This window comes from Cervus canadensis, chromosome 11 (assembly GCF_019320065.1).
Source record: "Cervus canadensis isolate Bull #8, Minnesota chromosome 11, ASM1932006v1, whole genome shotgun sequence".
NCBI classification, from domain to species: Eukaryota; Metazoa; Chordata; class Mammalia; order Artiodactyla; family Cervidae; genus Cervus; species Cervus canadensis.
In genome coordinates, this window is record NC_057396.1 from 323,594 (window position 1) to 347,664 (window position 24,071).

The window sequence follows — 24,071 nt, forward strand, 5'->3', positions numbered from 1 at the left end:
TCCCAGGTGATGCCAGTGCTGGTGCAGTTTGAGGGCCATATCCCTTGGGCACAAGGCTTTAGAAGGACTCTTGGACTCCAATAAGGAGGTCTCAGGAGTAGGTCAAAATTTGGGAGCCATTATTCTATAGGTGATCATATGCCTAGACTGGACACAGAACTAACTAAAATATAGGAAGGGACAAATAAAACTTGTAGAAGAGAATGCCGAAGAGTGACTCAGTAAGATGAAAAAAATTTACTGGATTTGACAACTGAAGGTTGCCTTCTCCACCTGAGATGATGGTGTCACAGCCTTGATTATAGTGGACTGAGGAAGAGACTGTTACATGAGCAATATAGACAATGTATTATTTTGGGGGGAAGAAAAATCAGAAGAGGCAGGAGCTAGAAGAGAAAGGCACAGGGGTGAAAAAAAAAAAGAAGTCTGTTATTTGTGAATATCATGATGCAAAAGATAAGCAGGTTTAGAGGCACAGGAAACACTTCGATTTCTTAGAATTTTCTAGCTCTGAAATGTCACTTCTTGCTACATATTTATCAAGTACATGCAATTGCCAGGGACTGTTCTGGGATCTTTGGCTACACAGCTAACAAGACTCACAAAGTTCCATGCTTCTGTAGAGCAGATAGTTTGGTAGCTGAGGACAAATAATAACCAAAATAAAAAAACAAATAAATTGGATGTCATAGTTCAGGCGAATGTGTTGTGGGGAAAAAAAAAGAAGACATAGAGAAGGGTAACTGAAACCAGTAGTGCTGGATAGAGGGACTGGGGGTTACAATCTTAGTCAGGCTGGGGTCCACTGAAGTGACTACTGGGTGACGTGAGCAGACCTGGAGGAAGTGAGCAGATCTGATACATCCGAGGCACTGCAAGAAGTCCAAGTGCCTAGAATGAGGGGAGAGCGGGGAGCAGCAAGCGATGAAGTCAGAGAGCTCGGCCAACCTAATCAACACAAGACTATTTAGAAATGAGGGAAGCAAGAAAACAAAAACATCAAACCTATCAGAATGAACCAAAAATGGATAGCCAACAAGGACATACTGTGTATATAGCACATGGAACTTTACCAATGTTATCTGGCAGCCTGGACGGGAGGGGTTTTGGGAGAGAACACATATATGTAAGGCTGAGTCCCTTCACTGTTCACTTGAAACTGTCGCAACATTCTTAATCAGCTATACCCCAATATAAAATAAAAAGTTTACAGAAAGGAATGAAACTACGATTAAATCAAATACTGGCTGCTTTATTATTTTCTTCACCAATGATGATAGCTCTTCTTACTGTATGTACTCTCTTTGCTACTTTACAAAAAAAAAATTCATATAAACTGTACAAAACTCTCCTTTGAAAATCAATAAAGCTGAATTCATCTAAATAGGACTTACTCGCAGTCGTATAAGAGGTTTCTCTGGCTGTCGAGAATTTCCCAGACGTTCCCGTTCTGCATTTTCAAGCATTTCTTCAACCTCAAAATAAAGATATTGTCATGACTAGGGAGAAGAGGTACTTCTGGCTGGCATCTAGTGGTAGAGGTCAGAGAGGACTTGTAAAAATCCCACTGTGCACAGAACAAGCTCCCACAGCAAAGCATTTCCCAGTCTAAACTGTCATCTGTGCCAAGGCTGAGAGACCCTGCGCTCCCTGAGTAGGCCGGGACAATCCACTCACTCATGCTCCATCTCCCTCGCCTCAGAGACCGGGTTCAGGGACAAGTACATGACCTCAGTCCAGGGAAACACAGTGTTTACGGGGTTTATCTGGAACCACTGGGAAAAAAAATGATTCTTTCAGCTGTAAAGGCAATGTAAGTCTGTGGGCCACTGCATGACAGCCTTCCTTATAGTGAAGCTTAAGATAAAAACCATAGGACTGGGTGGCACAGGACTAAACATGGAAACAGAGACAGAAGGATCTGCTATCTTAATTTGAGTTTCTGGATCTGGTCATCTTGAAACCAGCAAACCTAAATCTTTCAGTATTGAGTTACATGCTGCGAGTAAAGCTGTGACATTGGGTGAGTTACTTTAAGGTTCAGTTCCAGTGGGTGTTTCCACAGTTTCGTGATTATCACGTTTGCCTCACTTTAAGCTTCAGCTCCTCTTTCTATAAAATGTGGATGGTAGACTCTACCGTCCTATAGCATCGCTAAGAGGATTAAATGCAAAATGCTGTCAACAGTGTCCAGAATATACAAGCAATGAATAGCAGTGACAATTATCATTATCATCATGCTTTTTATGAGAATAAAATGCAAAGCAGAAGAGCATACACAAAGTAAGAACTGAGTAAATGTTAACAATTAATGTTACACATGAACGACTTTCATTCCAACAGCAAATCTGTAAGTCTAACTTGTTCGTAAGTCCAACAGTTATCCTAGGTACTCAACTAACACAATCGGCTACATAATCCTGTACTGTAATAGGTTTCCCAGCTGGTGCTAGTGGTAAAGAACTCATTTGCCAATGTAGGAGACACAGAGATGCAAGTTTGATCCCTGGGTCAGGAAGATTCCCTGGAGGAATGGCAACCCACTCCAGTATTCTTGCCTGGAGAATCCCATAGACAGAGGAGCCTGGTGGGTTACAGTCCAAAGGGTTGCAAAGAGTCAGACACAACTGAAGTGACTTGGCACACATGCACAAATAGGTTTATAATACTTTTCACACAAATAATACATAAAAACAAACACAAAAAATAAAGAAAACATTTTTAATCTTAAATGTAGTACTTTAAAAAGTACAACAGTACCAGCCACATCACTGCTGCTTTTACGCTTCCTTCCAGACATTCTTAGCTTGAAATAAAGATACTGTACTACCGTACTCTATACAGTGGTTGTGGTGGTTTAGTTGCTAAGTCGTGTGGGACTCTTGTGACCCCATGGACTATAGCCCACCATGCTCCTCTTGCCTGGGAGTCTCGGGGCAAGAATACTAGAGTGGCTTGCCATTTCCTTCTCCAGGGGACCTTCCCAACCCAGTGATCAAACCCGTGTCTCCTGCACTGCAGGCAGACTCTTCACTGCTGAGCCACCAGGGACGCCCTCTGTACAGCAGAGTACAGTGAGGTACACCAGCGTACAGCCACTTGCAGAGGGTGCATGCATGTGACAACGTACACCAGAAACGTGAACTCATTTAAGTGGTGCGACAAGCAAACGCACGTCCGCATCTTTCGAAGTTTGCAACCTGAAGGTTCATTCATAGGAGACTTACTGTATTAAGATGTCAAGCTCCATATTATCAAATGCATTCATCCAACTTCAAAGTGGCTCAAGAAATTCTGCAGAGGTTTAGGGATGATGATCTGCATGGGAGGAGGTATGGGACTTACACTGAAGTGACATGGTCCCTGTGCTTGCTTAATTGCTCAATTGTGTCTGATTCATTGTGACCCCATGGACTGAAGCCCACCAGATTCCTCTGCCTATGGCATTCTCCAGGCAAGAATACTGGAGTGGGTTGCCATCCCCTCCCACAGGGGATCTTCCCAACCCAGGGATCGAAGGATCAAACCGAGGTCTGTTGCATTGTAAAGCAGACTCTTTACCATCTGAGCCACCAGGGAAACCCAAGAATACGGGAGTGGGTAGCCTATCCCTTTTCCAGGGGATCTTCCAGACCCAGCAATGAACCAGGATCTCCTGCATTGCAGGAGGATTCTTTACCAGCTGAGCTACCAGGGAAGCCCTAGCAGACACATTTCAAGATTTTATCTGGAGGTAGATTTCAGGGTGAAAGGATGTGTGAGGGAGATGAGTAGGCTAAGGTTCTCCCCATCTACCATAGTATCCTGCCATTCCCCAATCAAACTTATTGCTTTCATTAATAAAATGAGCAAATTATCAAATTAGGATAAAAAGTGAAAAGCAATTATACATAAGTCTCTGAGAAGGAGGAAAGAATCCGGGAGGGTGGCTTAAAGTTTCTTCTATATGTAGCATTCTTCCATCTCAAAGACTTAAAAAAAAACTTCGATATGCCTAAACTCATTTACTGAACAGTGGTTCCCTAAAGGTTTCATAAGAATATAGCAAATATAATGTCTTCCCTCTAGTCTACTGAAATGTTTAATTCAATGTAAATTACCTCTCAATAAAAATAGATATCATTGACCTTTATCTAGAAGAATTACCTTCTCCAAGCAGAAGTTCTGTATGACTTGGGTTACTTTAGGATTATCTGGGTTAAAAATGTCTGGATGATCAGCCAGAACAACATCATCCATGAAAAACTGCCTCACTGTGCGGAGAGGAATTTTCTGCATATTCATCTTCCTTCCTTTAATACGCAGCAAACCAATGTGTCTGAAATGAGGAGGGAAATGAAAGCCTAGTCACATTGTAAATTTCCTCAGGAAGATGTGCACATCAAAACTATAATATTTGTTAATGTCTACAAAATCCTTACAACCTCCCCTCCTTAAAAAATGTTTAGTAATTTGACCTTTTTATTTTTTTTTTAATATTTATGTATCTGGCTGTGGACTTTCTAGTTGTGGCATGCAGCGCTTAGTCGTTGTGGCACCTGGGCTTAGCTGCTTCGTGGCATGTGGGATCTTAGTTCCCTGACCAGGGATCAAACCTGTGTCTTGGGCATTGCAAAGCAGATTTTTAACCACTGGACCACCAGGGAAGACTTTTAATAATTTGATCTTAATGTTATATCACAGGAAAAAATGTAAACATTCTTCTTCCCCAGAATAAAATCTACTCATCCATCAACTTACCTATAGCATTCTAACTTAAAATTTAATTAATAAAAAATGTTAGCCTTGAATTGGCCTAATGAACAGCAAAATCATTAATACCACTGGGGTCTTCTGCTGAAAACAGCTTAAAATCTGGGAAAATAGTAACAGTATATGGAATGATCAGTCTTTATAAATAACTTTATCATATAAGTAACAGCACCATCAGTACTTTTAGCCTATGAGATGATCATATTATTATAGCAAATATTTTTAAGAATTGAATTGGAAAATATAATCATTACTCACTTCTTTACAGCTTCTCCTGGGGAAAGAGAAGTGACCACTGAACTTCCAGGCTGTGACACATAGAAGAGCTGTTGTTCATTTTTGGTTGGAGCTATTTTACACTCATGTTCATGGCCCCAGATAACAAGATCGATGAAGTCATCCAAAAACTGCTCTGGAATGAAGTTGGTACTTCCGTGTTTACTCCTATGCCAAGATTTTTAAAAACAAGTATCATAAATGTCCGGAGATATAAAAAAAACTTCATAATAAGTCTTTCTCCAGTCACTAAAGATTTATTACATTCCTTCTGTAAGCCAAAAAGTATTCAAGGGGTTGGGGATACAAAGATAGTATCTAATTCCTAATCTCAAAGGGTTTACAAGCTTGCAGGACACAGACAAGTAAAAGCCTCAAAAGAGAAAGCAGTCAATTCTACACAGAAGCAGGTCACAAAAGGTAGAGAGGAATAACTCTCCCTGTGGGAAAGCCAGAAAAGCATGAGCTCTAGCAAGAGTAAAAACCTATAAACTGGTCTGAGTGTACACCAAACAGAAAACAGAAGATGACAGTGAATTTAACCTAAACTTTAAAAAATCAAATCAAATCTCTGAATATGTCCCATCACTTTTAACATGTTTCTTTTACTGATTAAAATAATGAGAATATCAGCCTTATATAAGAGATAAGAGTTTTCAATATTAAATACAATATTGTATGAATGTGATTTCCAAACCCTTATTTCATACCTAGATTAGCTGCTATTATTACAAGATATTTGAAAACCCAAAGAGAGGAAGACAAGAAAAAAATTTTCCACAACACTGATTTGTATCACTGAGAATTTAAGTACAAGTGTTCAACTACTTCAACCAGCATCCACTTGAGGCAAGCCGACATTCATTCATTCATTCAACAAACATTTACTGAGAGTCTATTATGTGTCAGGTTTCCCAGGTCTCTTCCAGATCCTGAAGACATAGCAACAAACAAAGTCCTTGCTCAAATGGGGGAAACTAGCAATAACACAACATGTTCATGTATATGCATACACACACACATATACATATATATATCTATGTCTTTTATATAAAGTTTTGTCAGATAGTGATAGGTGCTATATAGAAAAATAAAGGGAGAAGTTACATGTAAAAAGGAGGCTGTCATACACAGGGTGGTCCAGAAAGGCCTCTCTGACAGGAGACAAGTAGCAGAGGATGGAGATGAGGGACCAGGAATGCCTGAGACCTAGGCAGAGGGAGGAATTGATGGCAAAGGCGCTGACATGGGAATGTGTCCAGTGAGCTCAAGAGCAGCAAGGGGACCAGTGTAGCTGAGCAGAATGAATGCACGGAAGAGCAGGAAGTGAAATCAAAGAAGCTCATCTATCTAGGAATGTTTATGTAAAAAAACACTTTTATGTAAAAAATGTATAATGCTATCACAATGACTGAAGAGATGCAGAATAACTCAAATAAACATGATGCATGTGTGCCTTCCTGGAGCACTGGAAAAGGGAGAATTACACTGGTGGGTTGACTCTAACTTATGACATCGAAGCTGATTAGAACAACCTTGTGGAAATATTTTGCATGACAAAATCTGTTTAGGGCTTACCTTCTTTCGCTGAAAGAAAAAGAAAACTGACTGACATATAGGAACAAATAGGAAATAAAGTAAAATGTAAAAGGCTCAAAAATTCTTGCTCAATATGAGAAAATCAGGTTGTTGTTTTTTTACAAGACCCTGAAAACATACTTACTCTGAAAATATTAAGTATGTAAGAATGCTGAAGGTGAAAAATGACCCTAACAGCATTACAAAAAAACCCTATTATAACCACAATGAAGGGGCAGAGGGAAAGGAATTGACCTAAGTAACTTTAGAAAGTGGTGTTTTTTATTAGATATAGTAAGGCTATGGACTAAAATAATATACAAACACTGAATCCTGGCTGGCAAATTTTCTCAATTTTGAAATTACTTTATTTGTGAATTAAGATTTAAAAAATAAGTAAACATAAAGATGATACAATCCAGGTTTCTACTAGAGAAAGAAGTCTCAAATAAGGGAGAAGACAAAAATGAACCCTGTAGGGCTGGATTCGAATCAGTATGAACTTGTGCTAGGGTTTTTTCTTTTTTTAAACACATAACATTTGTTGTTCAGTTGCTTAGTCGTGTCTGACTCTTTGCGACCCCATGGACTGCAGCACGCCAGGCTTCCCTGTCCTTCACCGTCTCCGGGAGTTTGCTCAAACACATATATACATACAAACATGTATGCATGGATTAGTAAATATACATATATTCCTTTAACTCTAGTCACGAGGGCTAAGGAGACCTGCAGTAGCAGTAAGCACACTTAGTGGCCATATTCGGGTTTCTAAATACCACTCTGTGATGAAAGCAATTAGGGCTCCTTGGAGAAGTAGCTGATTCCTGGATTGGGAGAAAAATACAATAGAAGCCTGGGTCCTTGGCTAAGAGGAGACTCTGCCTTGGGCCCGCCGGTGTAATAAACTGCACTCCACTTAAAAAAAAAAAAAAAAAAAAAAGAGGAGCCTGAAGCATCTTGTAGGACTGGAAGGTTAATGACATAGTTCAAAATACAAAAAGGAAGAGGGCTTGCTGAAAGAGCACAGAAGCCAATATAAAAAAGTTCTCAATGGTCAGAGTTGAAACAAAGTAAGCAACAACAAAAACTGCTAATACTGAATTGTACCTCAAAGAATAAAATAAATATCTTGAGTCTATAGTAACATAAATAAATGAATGGAATGAATAAGTAAATAAATGAGAATGACAAATTTTCCTAACAGAAGACTTTCAGTCAATAATTAGAGAAAGAATAAGGGAAATTTAAAAAGTTACAAACAACACCACAGCATTAATTACTGGAAACAAGATGCACCAGTGGATGCTAAAGCCTGTGGGCCAAAGTCTAAGGGGAAACAGGATATTCACATAGTCTCAATGTATTTTTCCCAAAATATTTATTATTATAAAGTAGAAGATGTGACCTTTCCAGTGGAGAAACCTGGTCTGCACCACCTTAATCAAATGATCAAGATTATTAACATCACCCTTAACAGCTACCAGCCATACCAACATTATATTACCCATTCCCCTTAACAATGCTGCCACTCCACCTCTCATTCTGGTATGGAATGGCTTATGACCGTTCCTTCTGACTTATCCCTACTTGGGGAAAGCAGAAAGTGTAGCAGAACTGGGAAGCCCTCAGCAAGAGAAGGAGCAAACTCTGTGTCTGTTACATGGAAACCACTCATATCAAAACCCTGGCCTCTTCCTTCTTTGAAACTCACAGGGTTTAATCAAGAATATACATAAGGCAACATAACACTGCAGCCTAAAACCTTTCTTTCACTGAGTTCTGGTGATGGACAAGTACCAGAGTATTCTACAGTCAATAAATATCTCTTCAATAAATAATACTATTTAATAATAAGAAGAAATTATATAATCAAGCCCCAAATACCTTCAGATTCTTTTTCAATAACTTTTCAACTTTGTCCCTTATATATCATTTCACTGCCACCATTGTTACCATCTCACACTTTACTATAATTATTACATAATAAATCTTGTTTCTTCAAATCTCTATTTCCTTTTAATCAACCTTGCACCCTGCCACTAGATTAAATTTCTTAAAACTACCAACAAAAAAAAGCTGATCTATCTATATTTAATATCCTAGAAAAATACCTGTATATATGTACCAGGAGTAATATATAAGAATATTCCTGTGCTCACTTCAGCAGCACAGCATATACTAAAAGAAAAAAAAAAGAATGTTCCTAACAAAAAGACTGTTAAAAAATCTGGAACTAACAAAACACTCATCAACAGGTAAAAAAGTTGAAATGTATACATCAGTGAAAATGAGTCGTGCTGTTAAGCAGCAAAATGAATCATAGTAACATAGGGCTTCCCTGGTGGCTCAGTGGTAAAGAATCCATCTGCAATGCAGGGGACCTGGGCTTGATCCCTGGGTTGGGAAGATTCCCTGGTGAAGGGAATGGCTACCTGCTCCAGTATTCTTGCCTGGAGAATCCCATGGACAGAGGAGCCTGGCAGGCTTCAGTCCATGGGGTCATAAGAGTCAGACACGACTAGTGACTGACACTTTCACTTTGAAGTAACATACTGTTGAACAAAAATAAGCCAACTGCAAAATATAAAGCATGGTTCCAGTTATACCAAAACCAAATAAAGATGACTCATTATGAATAAGTGTGTAACTGAACAATAAAGAAAGCTACGGACAGATTAAATAAAAAGTGAAGACAGTGCTTCCCTCTAAAGTATGTGGAAAAAGATAGGGTCAGAAAAGGGCATGGGATAATGTACTGCTCATGTTCCACTTCCTTCTGAATTTAGGAGCATTCATTTTATGGTTTTTGGTATACCTTACCCATATGCTAGAAATACTCATTTGTATTATTAATAAGTATAAATATATATTGAAAATGATTTCAAGATGCAGTCACACAATGCACATCTAAGTTTGCCTGATCCTGCACTGACAGCTTTCAAAGAATAAGGAGCCCTTTACTAAAATATAGGTAAACTTAGAAACAGAGATTTGGGGAACCTCAATATTTGACTCAAGAATTTTCAGAGACAGAACTTTTACCTGTTCTGATGAATCACAAATAAGTTAAACCAAGAGTTCTCATCTTCTTTCGGTCTCAACATTGTTACTTTTTTGTTGACAAACATTCGATAGAGCCTTTCATCTGGAATGGATCCTGAAATAGACATTACATTATTTAAAAAGTTTTGCTTCTAAATTATGTGCTTCTCTGAGTATCTTGTTTTCCTATCAGAGAGATATTTGAAACCTGATATCATTATTCACAAATGAAAATGTTTCAAGTTCATGCCTGACAGCTGCTAAGCAGTTGTTTAGTCGCTCAGTCATGTCAGACTCTTTCTGACCCCATGGATTGTAGCTCGTCAGGCTCCTCTGTCCGTGAGATTTCCCAGGCAAGCACTGGAGTGGGTTGCCATTTCCTCCTCCAGGGGGTCTTCCCGACCCAGGGATTGAACCCGAGACTCCTACAAGTGTCCAGCATTGGCAGGGGGTAAGTCTTCACTGCTGAGCCACCAGGGAAACCTGCTGAGCAGTTAATTGCATTCAAAGAATGTTTTCCATGTCAAGCATACATACCTTCAAAACCTAGAAAATGGAGAATAAAAATGTTTTCTATGCTCATAGTCTTATTAAAATTTTTAATAATATTGTTTCCTACTCTATTTTTTCTATGTGTACCTTTGATCTAACATATACATTGTAAAATCCACAGAAATAACATTAAAAGGGGTGAGATTTTAAAATGTAGTTAAAAATAAGTTTTATGTATATTATGCTTTTAAATAAAAACAGGGTGCTTTTAAATAATTTAATGACTTTTAAATAACTCTTCCTAATTCCCCAAGGATCATCTTAGTCTAGTAGAGGTCAATGAAAATAAACATGCAAATTGTAATTTTAAATACTATAAAAGGAAAAAAAGTCAGGATGCTAAGAAGGCAATTATCAGTGGGAGGACAAGGTTACTACTTCATGGAGTGATTAGGGAAGAAAAGCCAATGCTGCCGAAGTATAAGAGCTAGAAGAGGTCTAGCTTCTAGAGAGAACTCTCAGTGCTGCCAATGAAATGATGGTGGAATGTATGACTGGGACAAAAAAGGCAAGATATGAAAATACAGGGCATTAGAAGGTTGATCTCCTTAGCTGCAGAAGCACTGAGAACCCTGACGAAATTGGAAGGTAAGCAGGTAAGAAAATTGAGGTAATGGAAAGGGTAGTTTACCGGTTGGCAGTCAGCGTCAAGGGTGTCTGAAAAGGAAGGACAGAGGGTGGCAGCGAGAAGCAAGGAGAGCAGGGACTTGCCCTCCAGCCCTTCCACCCTAAGCCTGTGAGAGGCCAGGAGAAAACTGCACAGGACACAGGAACCTCATGGGCCAGTGTCACTGAGAGTGGCAGAGCACGGGCAGCCTTCAGGGACTGAGGATATGAGGAGTGTGCTAACTAAAAAGGGTTCTAGCATATGGCAACCCACTCCAGCGTTCTTGCCTGGAGAGTCCTATGGAAGGAGCCTGGTGGGCTGCCGTCTACGGGGTCGCACAGAGTCGGACATGACTGAAGCGACTTAGCAGCAGCAGCGTATACAGAGCTGGGGTGAGAGTAGCTGCTGGAGGGTAGAGATTGAGTCCAGCTAAGGAAAATAGAACAGGAGGAGATGAGAGCTTGGGGAAAAAAGGGATGACGGAAGCAGTTTGCTTCTGGCAGTGACTAAGGCATAATGGGGTCTGTCCTTGGTTTGAAAGTGTGAGGATCAATCATTTTCTTCAGATATGATCCCTAACATTACAGTGATTGAAGTATCAGTAGTTTTTTTTAAGTGTATTTTACTTCCTGCTCTATCACTTGCAAAAATCAGACATAATATTTTGATTTCATCTTCTGTATCTCTAAAATAGAGATTGCCATGATGATTTTCTATTTGTTGGCAAAATTATGTAACTTGGGCAAAGACTCTACACTTCCTACAGCAAGTATTTAAATAAACCATCCATCCTAATTATTCTTTAAAAACATATACAAGGAGAAATGAGTACTAAGGTTTCTATTATACTAAAATCACTCAAAAAATAATGAAAACTATGTTGAGGTTAGTTACAGAGTGAGTTTTTTCTCAATTTCCCTTGGGGTAATTTAAAACTGGTTTAACATGAAGTATAATTTTTATAATACCTTAGGAAATCGCAACCCACTCCAGTGTTCTTGCCTGGAGAATTCCATGGATACAAGAGCCTGGTGGGCTACAGTCCATGGAGTCGCAAAGAGTCAGTCACGATTTAGAGACTAAATGATACACATCAAAAACAATAAAACTATTGTATTCATATAACAAATATCAAACTGAACTTAACCAAATGAAGACACAAAAAATACACTCTGAACGCATGCTGAAAATGGTTTTCCCAGTAGTCATGTATGGATGTAAGAGCTGGACCATAAAGAAGGCTGAGTGCAAAAGAACTGATGCTTTCAAACTGTGGTGTTGGAGAAGACTCTTGAAGAGTCCCTTCGACTGCAAGGAGATCAAACCAGTCAATCCTGAAGGAAATCAACCCTGAATATCCATTGGAAGGACTGCTGCTGAAGCTGAAACTCCAACACTGTGGCCACCTGATGAGAAGAGCCAACTCATTGGAAAAGACCCTGATGCTGGGAAACATTGAAGGCAAAAGGAGCAGCAGAGGATAGATGGCTAGATAACATCACCTACTCAATGGACATGAATCTGAGCAAACTCCAGGAGATAGTGAAGGACGAACTCAATGGGGTCACAAGAGTCAGACACGACTTAGTGACTGAAGAACAGCAAACATAAAAATAGTCTTCCATTCACATGTAATAAAGCCTAGCAAACAAGTTTTTACCTACTGGAAACTAAATAAATTACAGAAGTTGATAAAGCAAATTTTCTGAGCACTGTAGATGACAGTTCTAAACTAGCACTAATAAAAATATCATGTGAGCCACCAAAACATGCCAAATAAGTAATTTTTAATTTTCTAGTAGCCACATTAAAATAAGTAAAAGAAATTGGTAACATTAATTTTAATATATTTTATTTAACCCAATATCTGAGTAAGGTATTTTACATTTTTGTCTAAGTCTTTGAAATCTAATATGTATTTTATACTTATAACATGACTCAATTTAGACTAGCCACTTTTCTAGTGCCTGATATCCACATGATTACTGTATTGGACAGTGAAACTTTAAACCTTTCAAAGACTTCCAAAATATCAAAATCCAGTTTTTCTAAATTACTCTACAATTCTGATGTTCACGATTCTTGTCTGACTCTAAAAGAAAAAAAAGAAAGAAAAAATAAACAATAGATACTAAGGGAAAAATATTTTTTCATCAAACTGCTATTAAAAACAAATCCCAAGGATTATTGAAATGAAATGAAATAAAGTATCAGTCGGTCCATCATGTCTGACTCTTTAAAACCCAATGGACTGTAGCCTGCCTGGCTCCTCTGTCCATGGAATTCTCCAGGCAAGAATACTGGAGTGGGTAGCCATTCCCTTCTCCAGGGGATCTTCCCGACCCAGGGATCGAACCTGGGTCTCCTGCATTGCAGGCAGATTCTTTACCATATTGGTGCTTATAAAATAATGAAAAATGTCCACTAAAACCTTGTAACATTTTTTAAAGTCACCCATAAGTAATAATTAGATTTGCCTCACTTCCTTCCAAACAGCAACAAAGTGAACTTCAGAATTTGATTTCCTAGTTGCTTAAACAGTTAAACATTTACCAACATAAATAGTAATATAAAGCCATCTTACCTAAGCCATATAGAGCAATTTTTGTGCTTCCTTTTTGAAGCAAAACTGGACTAATGTCTATCTTCTCCACAGACATTGAACGTCCAAAGTGATTGACAAATCCAGCACAACTTAAGATATCCAGGGCGCAGAGTGCATCTGCCTATGAAAAATATTGTCAAAGAATATTAATGTATATCTAAAAATAAATAATCTGCATATCATGTTATTACTTATTAAAAGTATATTCTATATAGCAGTTATAAAAACCTAGATGAAGATAGTACCTTGTCAAAACAAGATTACAATAGTAAAGTATGTGCTATCCTTTTTTCTATCACTGTGAGTAGAATCACAGGCTAAATGCAAAGTTAACGTTTCATCAAAACTTATCATGTCTTGTCCACTGAAAAATAAAACCAGCCACAGAATCAGTTATTTGTCATATTAAGCAGACCTCTCAAGAGGTGAGGAAAAAAAGACTAGCTAAATAGTGATTTATAATACATTAATGACCAGAAAAAATAAAATTATATTTTGAGATTATTTTAGGATCCCTATTATTTGATATCTTCCTCGATTTACAGTGGATTTAGGTACCAATAAATCCATAGTAAATTGAAAATACTGTAAGTCAAAATGCAGTTAAAGTACCTCATCTACTGAAAATCACAGCTTAACCTAGCCTACTTTAAACATGCTCAGAACACTCACGTGAGCCTCACATGAGCCAACACTTACATGAATTGGGAAAAGTATAAATATTTTACAATAAAGTACTGAGTATCATGTATTGTTTACTGGATAATCTAGTGTACGTGAAGAACAGAATGGCTATATGGTACATACACATACAGAATGGTTCTAAGTGTGGCAACTTTTACCCTTGGGCTGGGGTGTCTGATTGGGAGCTGGGCCTCACTGTCTTTACTCAGCATCACAAGAGAGTTATCTTCCCACAAATCATTAGCTCAAAAAAAGATCAAAACTCATAATTCAGTTTCAACTGAATGCATGTCAGTTTCGCACCACTGTAAAGTTGAAAAATCGTAGGTCAAACCATCATAAGCTGAAGATGGTCTGTACTTTCTTATCAAACAAAGTAAGATGCTCTAATTTAAATTTAAAACTGTTCATGAAACAATTATTTCCTACAGTGAGATTTTTGAGATAAAAGCACCAGGTAATCTGTAAAGCATTATACAAATGTTAGGTTATTCCAAACATTTATTTATTCCTAAATGTTATTCCTTCTGTTACTTATTGCTAACTTTGGCACTCAAGAAATAAAAGCATATCTCACACATCAATTATTATCTCAGATTTTTTTAAGTATCTAAAAAGCAGTATAAAAGCCTATATGAATGTCAAAAAGTCAATTTGAATCTCTGAGTCAATCTGACTAAAAGTTGCTGGGAAGAAGTGGAAAAATGTTTTCCGTAGGGAAATTAAACAGAAAATTTCTAAAATTTCAACAAACTTTAAGAACACAATAATTACCCCTGTGGGATCATCATGATTGCCATGAATACTAAACACTGGAATTGAAATGTTGAGATTGCCATCTTGGTAGTTCACCCATGGAAACCTTAAAAAAGAAAGAAAGAAAAAGTTTCTGTAAGAGACAAAAGCTCTTTCCTCTATTTTCCTCCTCCAAAAACTTAATACAGTTACAGGCAAACTGGATGATCTAAGTTGGCAGATGACTACTAGTTTGGAGCTTTAAAAAAAAAAATTTAAAAATTAAAAAAAATCAATCATAGGCAATAATTCAAGTCTGAAAAGATCTCAAAGTACTGCACTTGAAAAGAAAACCTTACAGTATATGATGCTTGTGAATTGTACAAATGATTTGATTATCTGAATAAAAAGCTAATAGGCTTTCAAAATTTTGAAAGTCTTTGTGTAAGCTCTGTATTTGTACTGTAGAAGTGGGAGAGGAAGAAATACTACTCTGAAATACAAAAGACCTTGATTAAAAATTCCAGTTCTACAGCATTGAAATAAGTATACTATCAAGGGTGAAAGACATCACCAGCCTAGGTTGGATGCATGAGACAAGTGCTCAGGGCTGGTGCACTGGGAAGACCCAGAGGGATGGGATGGACAGGGAGGCAGGAGAGGGGATCGGGATGGGGAACACATGTAAATCCATGGCTGATTCATGTCAATGTATGGCAAAAACCACTACAATATTGTAAAGTAATTAGCCTCCAACTAATAAAAATAAATGGAAAAAAAAAAGTTCCAGTTCTATCACTCACTACTTGTATGACAAATTTTCACACTACTCCTGTCCCTAGTCACCAAGCTCCTCTTCTCAGAGGAAATGACACTAGCAATTTCTACTTTATCTGTGCAAAAATATCTTAAATCTGTAAAGCAAATACATTTTCCTTCTTCCACAAATGGCAGCACAATAGAGACCTCTGGACCCTGCCTTTATCACTTAACATACTTTGTAGTAAATCATTCCATATCAGTATATAAAGAGCTTCCTTGTGGCTTTTCTTAGCCAGACACTGTATGGATTATTATAATGTGTTGAAGTAGATACCTATCAATGGACATTTAGGCCATTTCTAGTCTTTTGTTTCACAAATGGTTACAGTGAGTAATCCTGTACAAAGGTGCCCTTGTGAGAGTATAGGAAATTATTTAGGAGGAAACTGTCAGGTCAAAATGTACACCTACACTTGTAAATTTGGTTACTGCCAATTTCCCCACATTGAGGTGGCATAACTTCCATATAATACAATGGCAATGCATGAGACCATTTCCCCTTACTCCACTAATACAATATATGATCAAACTTCTTCAATCTTATGCCAGTGGTTCTAAACCCTAGCTGCACAGCAAAATTCTCTAGGGATCTTTGAAGATCAGCCAATGTCTGAGACACAATCAGGGAGATTAACTGACCTAGAGACTGGGCATCAGTATTTTTTAAGATTCTGAGGAAAAGATAATACACAACCAGGACTGAGAATTACTGATGTATATAAATCCTACAAGAGAAAAATATCTCAGTATACTTCATCTTGTATCTTTCATATTCTTTTAATATGTTTAAATGTCACTATTTCCTTTTCAGTGAATGATGTCCATATTCTGTACCTTATTTTTTTATTAACTCATGAAATTCTTTTAACTGACTTGAAAAAATTATTTATCTATTGGGAAAATTAGACCTTAATTTGCCATGAATTAAAAATGTTCTTTTTGGTTGAACCTGGACTTCTGACTTCCATGGGCAGTTCTTGCCATGCAGAAATTTACAAAGACAAAAGCATCAATCTTTTCTTTTATGGATTCTGGATTTGTGCAATACTCAGAAAAGTCTTTTCCACATCCAGATTTTTTTAAAATGCTTAACAGTTTCCTCTAGTTCTTTTATTGAATAAGCTACATTTTCCTGGAGATATGTGACACCACTTTTATCAAATACTAATTTCCTGCATGTATTGAGGCTATTTCTGGAACTTCTATACTCTTCCAATGATCTGCCTATCAATTCATGAGTCACACCACATTTTTTATTATTGTAGCATTATAATATACTTTTTTACAGCTTTATTGTGGTATAACTGACATGCAACATTGTGTTACTTTAAGGTATACAAATTGGTTTGATATATTTATATACTGCAAAATGATAACTACTGTAACTTACCTACCACTGTAAGCTTAACACACACTCCCCTTCAACAGCTGCCAGCATGTCACACAGTTACCATCTCCTTTTTCTAGTGAGAACATTTAAGATCTACTCTCTTAGAAACTTTATTAACTATAACTAATACTATGCTGTTCATTAGATCCTAGAAATGTAATCATTTTTTTAATTGAAATTATACTTTTTGACCAGCATCTCCACTTTCCCCCCAAAACCCGGCCCTGGTAACCACCATTCCAGTCTCCATTTATATGAATTCAGATTTCCTATACTGTATAAGTGATATTACACATTATTTGTCTCTTTTTCTGACTTATTTTACTTAGCATAAAGCGTTCAAGGTCCATGCATGTTGTCTCAGCGGAAAGGATGTCTCTTCTCACAGTTGAGTAACATGTATGTATTACATATACACACACATATATATATTACATGTTTATCCATTCTTCCACTGATGGACATGTGCACTGTTGCCACCACTGCCTTATCTTGGCTATTGTGAATAATCCTGCAATGAACGTGGGAGTGCAGATTATCTCTTTAAGATACGGTTATCATTCCCGTTGGATATATATCCAGAGGGAGAACTACTGGATCACACGGTGGTTCCATCTTGGAGGAGGAACCTCCAGTGTTTTCCAGTGGCTGCATAAATTGGCATTCTGAATAGTGCGCAAGGCTCTTCTTCTCTCCATCCTCCCCAATACACGTTCTCCCTTATCTTTTTGATGACAGACACCCTAGCAGGTGTGAGGTAGTATCTCACTGTGGTTCTCATAGGCATTTCCCCAATGATTAGTGATGCTGAGCACCTTTTCCTGTACCAGTTGCTTGTTCTAGTTCCAGGAAAACTACCATTGGAATTTTGATAGGGATTGAACTGAGCTATGGAGAAGGCAATGGCAACCCACTCCAGTACTCTTGCCTGGAAAATCCCATGGACGGAGGAGCCTGGTAGGCTACAGTCCATGGGGTCGCAAAGAGTCGGACACGACTGAGTGACTTCACTTTCACTTTTCACTTTCATGCATTGGAGAAGGAAATGGCAGCCCACGCCAGTGTTCTTGCCTGGAGAATCCCAGGGACAGAGGAGCCTGTTGGGCTGCCGTCTATGGGGTCATACAGAGTCAGACACGACTGAAGCAACTTAGCAGCAGCAGCAGCAGCAGAACTGAGCTAAACACTACTTAGTAGTCCTCTTTTTCAGGGTTTCCCTATTTTTTTTTGTTCTATTTTTCTACACGAACTAGTAAACTGGAAGAGAAAATTATCCAAAATGTAGTACAAAGAAATAAAGTTATAGGGAATATTAAAAAGTGGGTAAGATATAATTTTCAAAAAGAGAACAGGAAAGAAGGTTTGAAAAAATTTGCTACTGTTGTCTAGCTGATAAGTCAGGTCAAACTCTCTTGCAACCTCATGGATTATAGCCCACCAGGCTCCTCTGTCATGGGATTTCTCAGGTAAGACTACTGGAGTGGGATCAAAGAAATCAAAGAGGACGCAAATAGATGGAAAAATATACCATGTTCATGGATTGGAAGAATCAATATAGTGAAAGTTAATATACTACCCAAAGCAATCTATAGATTCAATGCAATCCCTATCAAGCTACCAACGGTATTTTTCACAGAACTAGAACAAATAGTTTCACAATTTGTATGGAAATACAAAAAACCTCGAATAGCCAAAGCAATCTTGAGAAAGAAGAATGGAACTGGAGGAATCAAACCTGCCTGACTTCAGGCTATACTACAAAGCTACAGTCATCAAGACAGTATGGTACTGGCACAAAGACAGAACTATAGATCAATGGAACAAAACAGAAAGCCCAGAGATAAATCCACACACCAATGTACACCTTATCTTTGACAAAGGAGGAAAGAATATACAATGGAGAAAAGACAATCTCTTTAACAAGTGCTTTGAATTTTTTAAAACAAGGACATATGTTAAAAATTGTAAGAATCTTTCGAAATCCAATTCTATACTCAGCCAAATTATCAATCCAAAGTTCAAACTACTCATTTTCTTACATACAAAAATCTCCAAAAATTTATCTCCCAATATAAACTCCTTTTTAAAATATATATATACACAAATAGGTTAAGAAATAAGAATGGAAATAGCTGTAAAAAGCAGAGAAGCGAAAGGCAAAGGAGAAAAGGAAAGATATTCCCATTTGAATGCAGAATTCCAAAGAATAGCAAGGAAAGATAAGAAAGCCTTCCTCAGTAAGCAATGCAAACAAATAGAGGAAAACAATAGAATGGGAAAGACTAGAGATCTCTTCAGGAAAATTAGAGATACCAAGGGAACATTTTCTGCAAAGATGGGCACAATAAAGGACAGAAATGGTGTGGACCTAACAAACAGAAGATATTAAGAAGAGGTGGCAAGAATACACAGAAGAACTGTACAAAAATGATCTTCAAATAATCACGATGGTGTGATCACTCACCTAGAGCCAGACATCCTGGAATGCGAAGTCAACTGGGCCTTAGGAAGCATCACTACAAACAAAGCTAGAGGAGGTGATGGAATTCCAGTTGAGCTATTTCAAATCCTAAAAGATGATGCTGTGAAAGTACTCCACTCAATATGTCAGCAAATTTAGAAAACTCAGCAGTGGCCACAGGACTGGAAAAGGTCAGTTTTCATTTCAATCCCTAAGAAAGGCAATGCCAAAGAATGCTTAAACTACCACACAATTGCATTCATCTCACACGCTAGCAAAGTAATGCTCAAAATTCTCCAAGCCAGGCTTTAACAGTATGTGAACTGTGAACTTTCAGATATTCAAGCTGGATTTAGAAAAGGCAGAGGAACTAGAGATCAAATTGCCAACATCTGTTGGATCATCAAAAAAGCAAGACAGTTCCAAATAAGCATCTACTTCTGCTTTATTGACTACACCAAAGGCTTTGACTGTGTGGATCACAACAAACTGTGGAAAACTCATAAAGAGTTGGGAATACCAGACCACCGCACCTGTCTCCTGAGAAATCTGTATGAATGTCAAGAAGCAACAATTAGAACCGGATATGGTTCGAAACATACTGGATCCAAATCAGGAAAGGAATTCATCAAGGCTATATATTGTCACCCTGCTTATTTAACTTCTAGGCAGAGTATATCACGAGAAATGCTGGACTGGGTGAATCACAAGCTGGAATCAAGACTGCCAGGAGAAATATCACTAACCTTGGATATGCAGATGACACCACACTTATGGCAGAAAGCGAAGAAGAACTAAAGAGCCTCTCGATGAAAGTGACAAACCTGGCTTAAAGCTCAACATTCAGAAAACTAAGATCATGGCATCTGGTCCCATCACTTCATGACAAACAGAGGGGGAAACAGTGGAAACAGTGACAGACTTCATTTTTGGGGGCTCCAAAATCACTGCAGATGGTGACTGCAGCCATGAAATTAAAAGACACTTGCTCCTTGGAAGAAAAGTTATGACCAACCTAAACAGCATATTTAAAAAGCAGAGACATTACTTTGCCAACAAAGATCTTGTCTAGTCAAAGCTACGGCTTTTCCAGTAGTCGTGTATGGATGTGAGATTTGGACCATAAGGAAAGCTGAGTGCCGAAGAATTGATGCTTTTGAACTATGGTGTTGGAGAAGACTCTTGAGAGTCCCTTGGACTGCAAGGAGATCCAACCAGTCCATCCTAAAGGAAATCAGTCCTGAATATTCATTGGAAGGACTGATGCTGAAAATGAAACTCCAATACTTTGGCCACCTGATGCAAAAACCTGACTCACTGGAAAAGACCCTGATGCTAGGAAAGACTGAAGTCAGGAGGAGAAGGGGATGACAGAGGATGAGATGGCTGGATGGCATCACCAACGTGATGGACATGAGTTTGAGTAGGCTGCACGAATTGGTGATGGACAGGGAGGCCTGGCGTGCTGCAGTCCATGGGGTCACAAAGAGTCAGACATGACTGAGCGACTAAACTGATGTCTGTTTTCATGGGTTACTTTATATATATATATATATATATATATATATATATATGTATGTGTATATACATATACACATATACCTATATGTACACATACACACATATATATACATACACACACACACACATATACATACGCACACATTTTTACACATATATATTTAAGTTCGGTGCACTGAGAGAAACTAGAAGCACCAGAAGACAGTAGCCATGTGCATGCCAAGCATCCAGATTCTAGCTTCCAAATACCATTCCAAAAGGAACCAAGACTCCATGAGTATAAAGCTTGGGAAAATACAGAATTAGCCTGGAGCATCTTCCAGTGCCAAAAAGTAAGAAAGATGGGGAAAAAAGATTAGCGTACGTTGCCAGGACACAAGGCCCGTCTGAAAGAGTGTCCAATGGCTAAAGCTGGAACAATTTATTTGAGCAACAAAACAGATTATCAAGATAATGTTAAACTACAACTCAAAGGAAAAAAGTGAGTTCATACTGATATAAATGATTTAATAAGTTCCTACTAATATAGACAACTGAATAAATAAATAAACAAATGGGGTCAAGGGACAGATCTTTATAGAAGAATTTCAATTAATAAATGGCAGAAAAAATGTGGGAAACAGGAAATCACCATGAGGATACTACAGTTAAATAGCTGTAGGCAAGAACCACTGGCAAATGCTAAAATTACTGGACAAACATTAAAGAGAAAGGGAATACTTGCAGAGCCTCTCCTAAAATTTTACTAATTTTAGTAAGTGGTGGCTTTAACATGCCCATAAATTCTTTGACACTCCTTTCTCTCTCCAGGAAGCAAAACGTAACTCCCTCTTTGAGTGTGGGCTGGACTTGGAGACCCACTTCTAAAAAAGAGTGAATGGAAAGAGAAAAATATTAAGTTGATAGTGGAGAAACCTATAAGACACCATCTTAACCAAGTGACCAGGGTTAATGTCACCAGTGCAGGTCATGTTGATGGCATATATTCCTAATATGCTATGAGAAGGGCAATTCACCTATAAGGAATATTCTTTCTCCAAAACCAATAACCCTAGTCTAATCATGAGAAAAACCCAAATTGAGAGACATTCTACAAAATATCTGATCAGTACACTTCAAAACTGTCAGTGTCTTGTAGGAAAAGACCGAGACACTGGCATAGGCAGAAGACAACTTTGAGATCATTTTAACTAAAAGCAGTGTGGCACCTGCACAATGTATAAGAAGAACGATGTATCTTTATGACCTGGGGTTCTAGGTAAATATTGTCAGTAAGTCCCAAAAGCACAAATCTTAAAGAACAACATATTTGACTATTGCTGCTGCTGCTGCTGCTGCATCGCTTCAGTCGTGTCCGACTCTGTGAGACCCCATAGACGGGCAGCCCAGCAGGCTCCCCCGTCCTTGGGATTCTCCAGGCGAGAATACTGGAGTTGGGTTGCCATTTCCTTCACCAATGCATGAAAGTGAAAAGTGAGAGTGAAGTCGCTCAGTCGTGTCACATATTTGACTATGAACATCAAAATTAAGTATTTCTGTCAACAAAAGGTCCTGTGAACAGTCAAAAGACAATCCACTGATTAGGAAAAAAACTATATGCCTAACAAAGTCTTGGTATCTAGAATATATAAATAACTCTTGCAAATTCAACATGAAAAGCAAAAAAAAAAAAAAAAAAAAAATCCAAATTTTTTAAATGGACAAAGGATATGAACAGAGATTCCAAAATTACAATAAAAATCTGAGAAGTTACTCAATCTCACTATTAATTAGGGAAACACAAATTAATACAATAATGTACAGAAAATTCTAAGAACTACAACTGCCAAGGAAATAGCTCATAATGAAGAGAAGATGAATAACTGTTAATGTGTTCATGCATCTTACATAGGAAATGTTATATATCATAGAAACAAGGAAACATTCATTGAAGCATTTAAATATACTTACTTACTAAAACCAAAGTTAACTGACTGGTCGCTGAGAATTTCGAACTGTACAGGACGATCCCCCATACAATATTTTCTTAATAACTCGAGGCAGGTATGCAATGTTTTTCTTGAAGGTTTATTTTCATGAAAAAGATCACCACCTAACAAAATAAAATCCACCTAATCAACAGAAAATAGTGTGAAAATTAGTATGTTTTATAGGTAAAAATTTTAAAACTATAGACCAAAGAGAGAAAAAATTTTTATAAAAGATACCATTACATGTGGAGATTTAAAGTTTCATATTTTTTTCATTTAAAGGCCCTTCTAATCTGGTTACTAATCTGACTCCCACTTAGGTTCCCAGGCCACCTTCAAAAAGCCATCTTCAAATTACTATACCAAGTCTCTAACGCATGCTGCCAGAAGTGATTTCTTTTTTTAAAGTTACCCAAATCAAACATAAACTTCGCACTTTAATAAAACCTATAGAAGGAATGGTTCAGTGGTAAAGAATCTGTCTGTCAAGCAGGAGACCCAGCTTTGATACCTAGGTCAGGAAGATCCGCTGGAGAAGGAATAGGCAACCCAATCCAGCATTCTTGCCTGGGAAATCCCATGGACAGAGGAGCCTGGCAGGCTGCAGTCCATGGGGTCACAAAGAGTCAGAGAGAACTTAACAAGTGAACGACAACATGGAAGGAAGAGCTGATTCAATCCAAATTATTCACTTGATTCATTCAACAATTATTTAGACTTCCTACAGGCAGTGACAGCTCAGGAAATAGATATCTACAAAACAGATCATGTCCCTGCCCTCACTGAATACAATGTGCCATACCTCATACTGAGTATGATGAATAAAATATGACCCCTATTCTATTCAAAATCCAGTGGGAGAGACAAACAGCTATGCATCTAAACATAAGTCAGACTCTGACCCACTAAAACAGATATATAAGGAGTAGAGATGAAACTACAATTATTAATAATTCTAAGTGAGAGGAGGAAATTCATCTGAGGACAAAGTCTGGGAAAGATGGGCTATCATGGTGGCATGTGAGTTGCACTGTGAAGGGTAAATGAGGTTTCGGGGAAGAGCATTCAGAAACAAC

At 37.9% G+C, this 24,071-nt stretch overlaps 1 protein-coding gene across 5 annotated transcripts in view; it reads right to left on the reverse strand.

Moving 5' to 3' along the window:
* The window catches only part of MRE11 (MRE11 homolog, double strand break repair nuclease), a 74,727-nt gene that overhangs the window by 42,795 nt on the left and 7,861 nt on the right, over nucleotides 1-24,071 (reverse strand). For 4 of the 5 annotated variants that reach the window (XM_043482124.1, XM_043482121.1, XM_043482123.1 and 1 more), the window contains 7 exons: nucleotides 22,976-23,136; nucleotides 14,871-14,958; nucleotides 13,392-13,533; nucleotides 9,649-9,763; nucleotides 5,011-5,196; nucleotides 4,147-4,318; nucleotides 1,395-1,475 (listed from right to left, as the gene is read on the reverse strand). In XM_043482124.1, the coding sequence (XP_043338059.1) occupies nucleotides 1,395-1,475; nucleotides 4,147-4,318; nucleotides 5,011-5,196; nucleotides 9,649-9,763; nucleotides 13,392-13,533; nucleotides 14,871-14,958; nucleotides 22,976-23,136 (945 nt within the window). The remainder of the gene's footprint in view (nucleotides 1-1,394; nucleotides 1,476-4,146; nucleotides 4,319-5,010; nucleotides 5,197-9,648; nucleotides 9,764-13,391; nucleotides 13,534-14,870; nucleotides 14,959-22,975; nucleotides 23,137-24,071) is intronic. The other variant, XM_043482126.1, reaches the window with a different exon arrangement.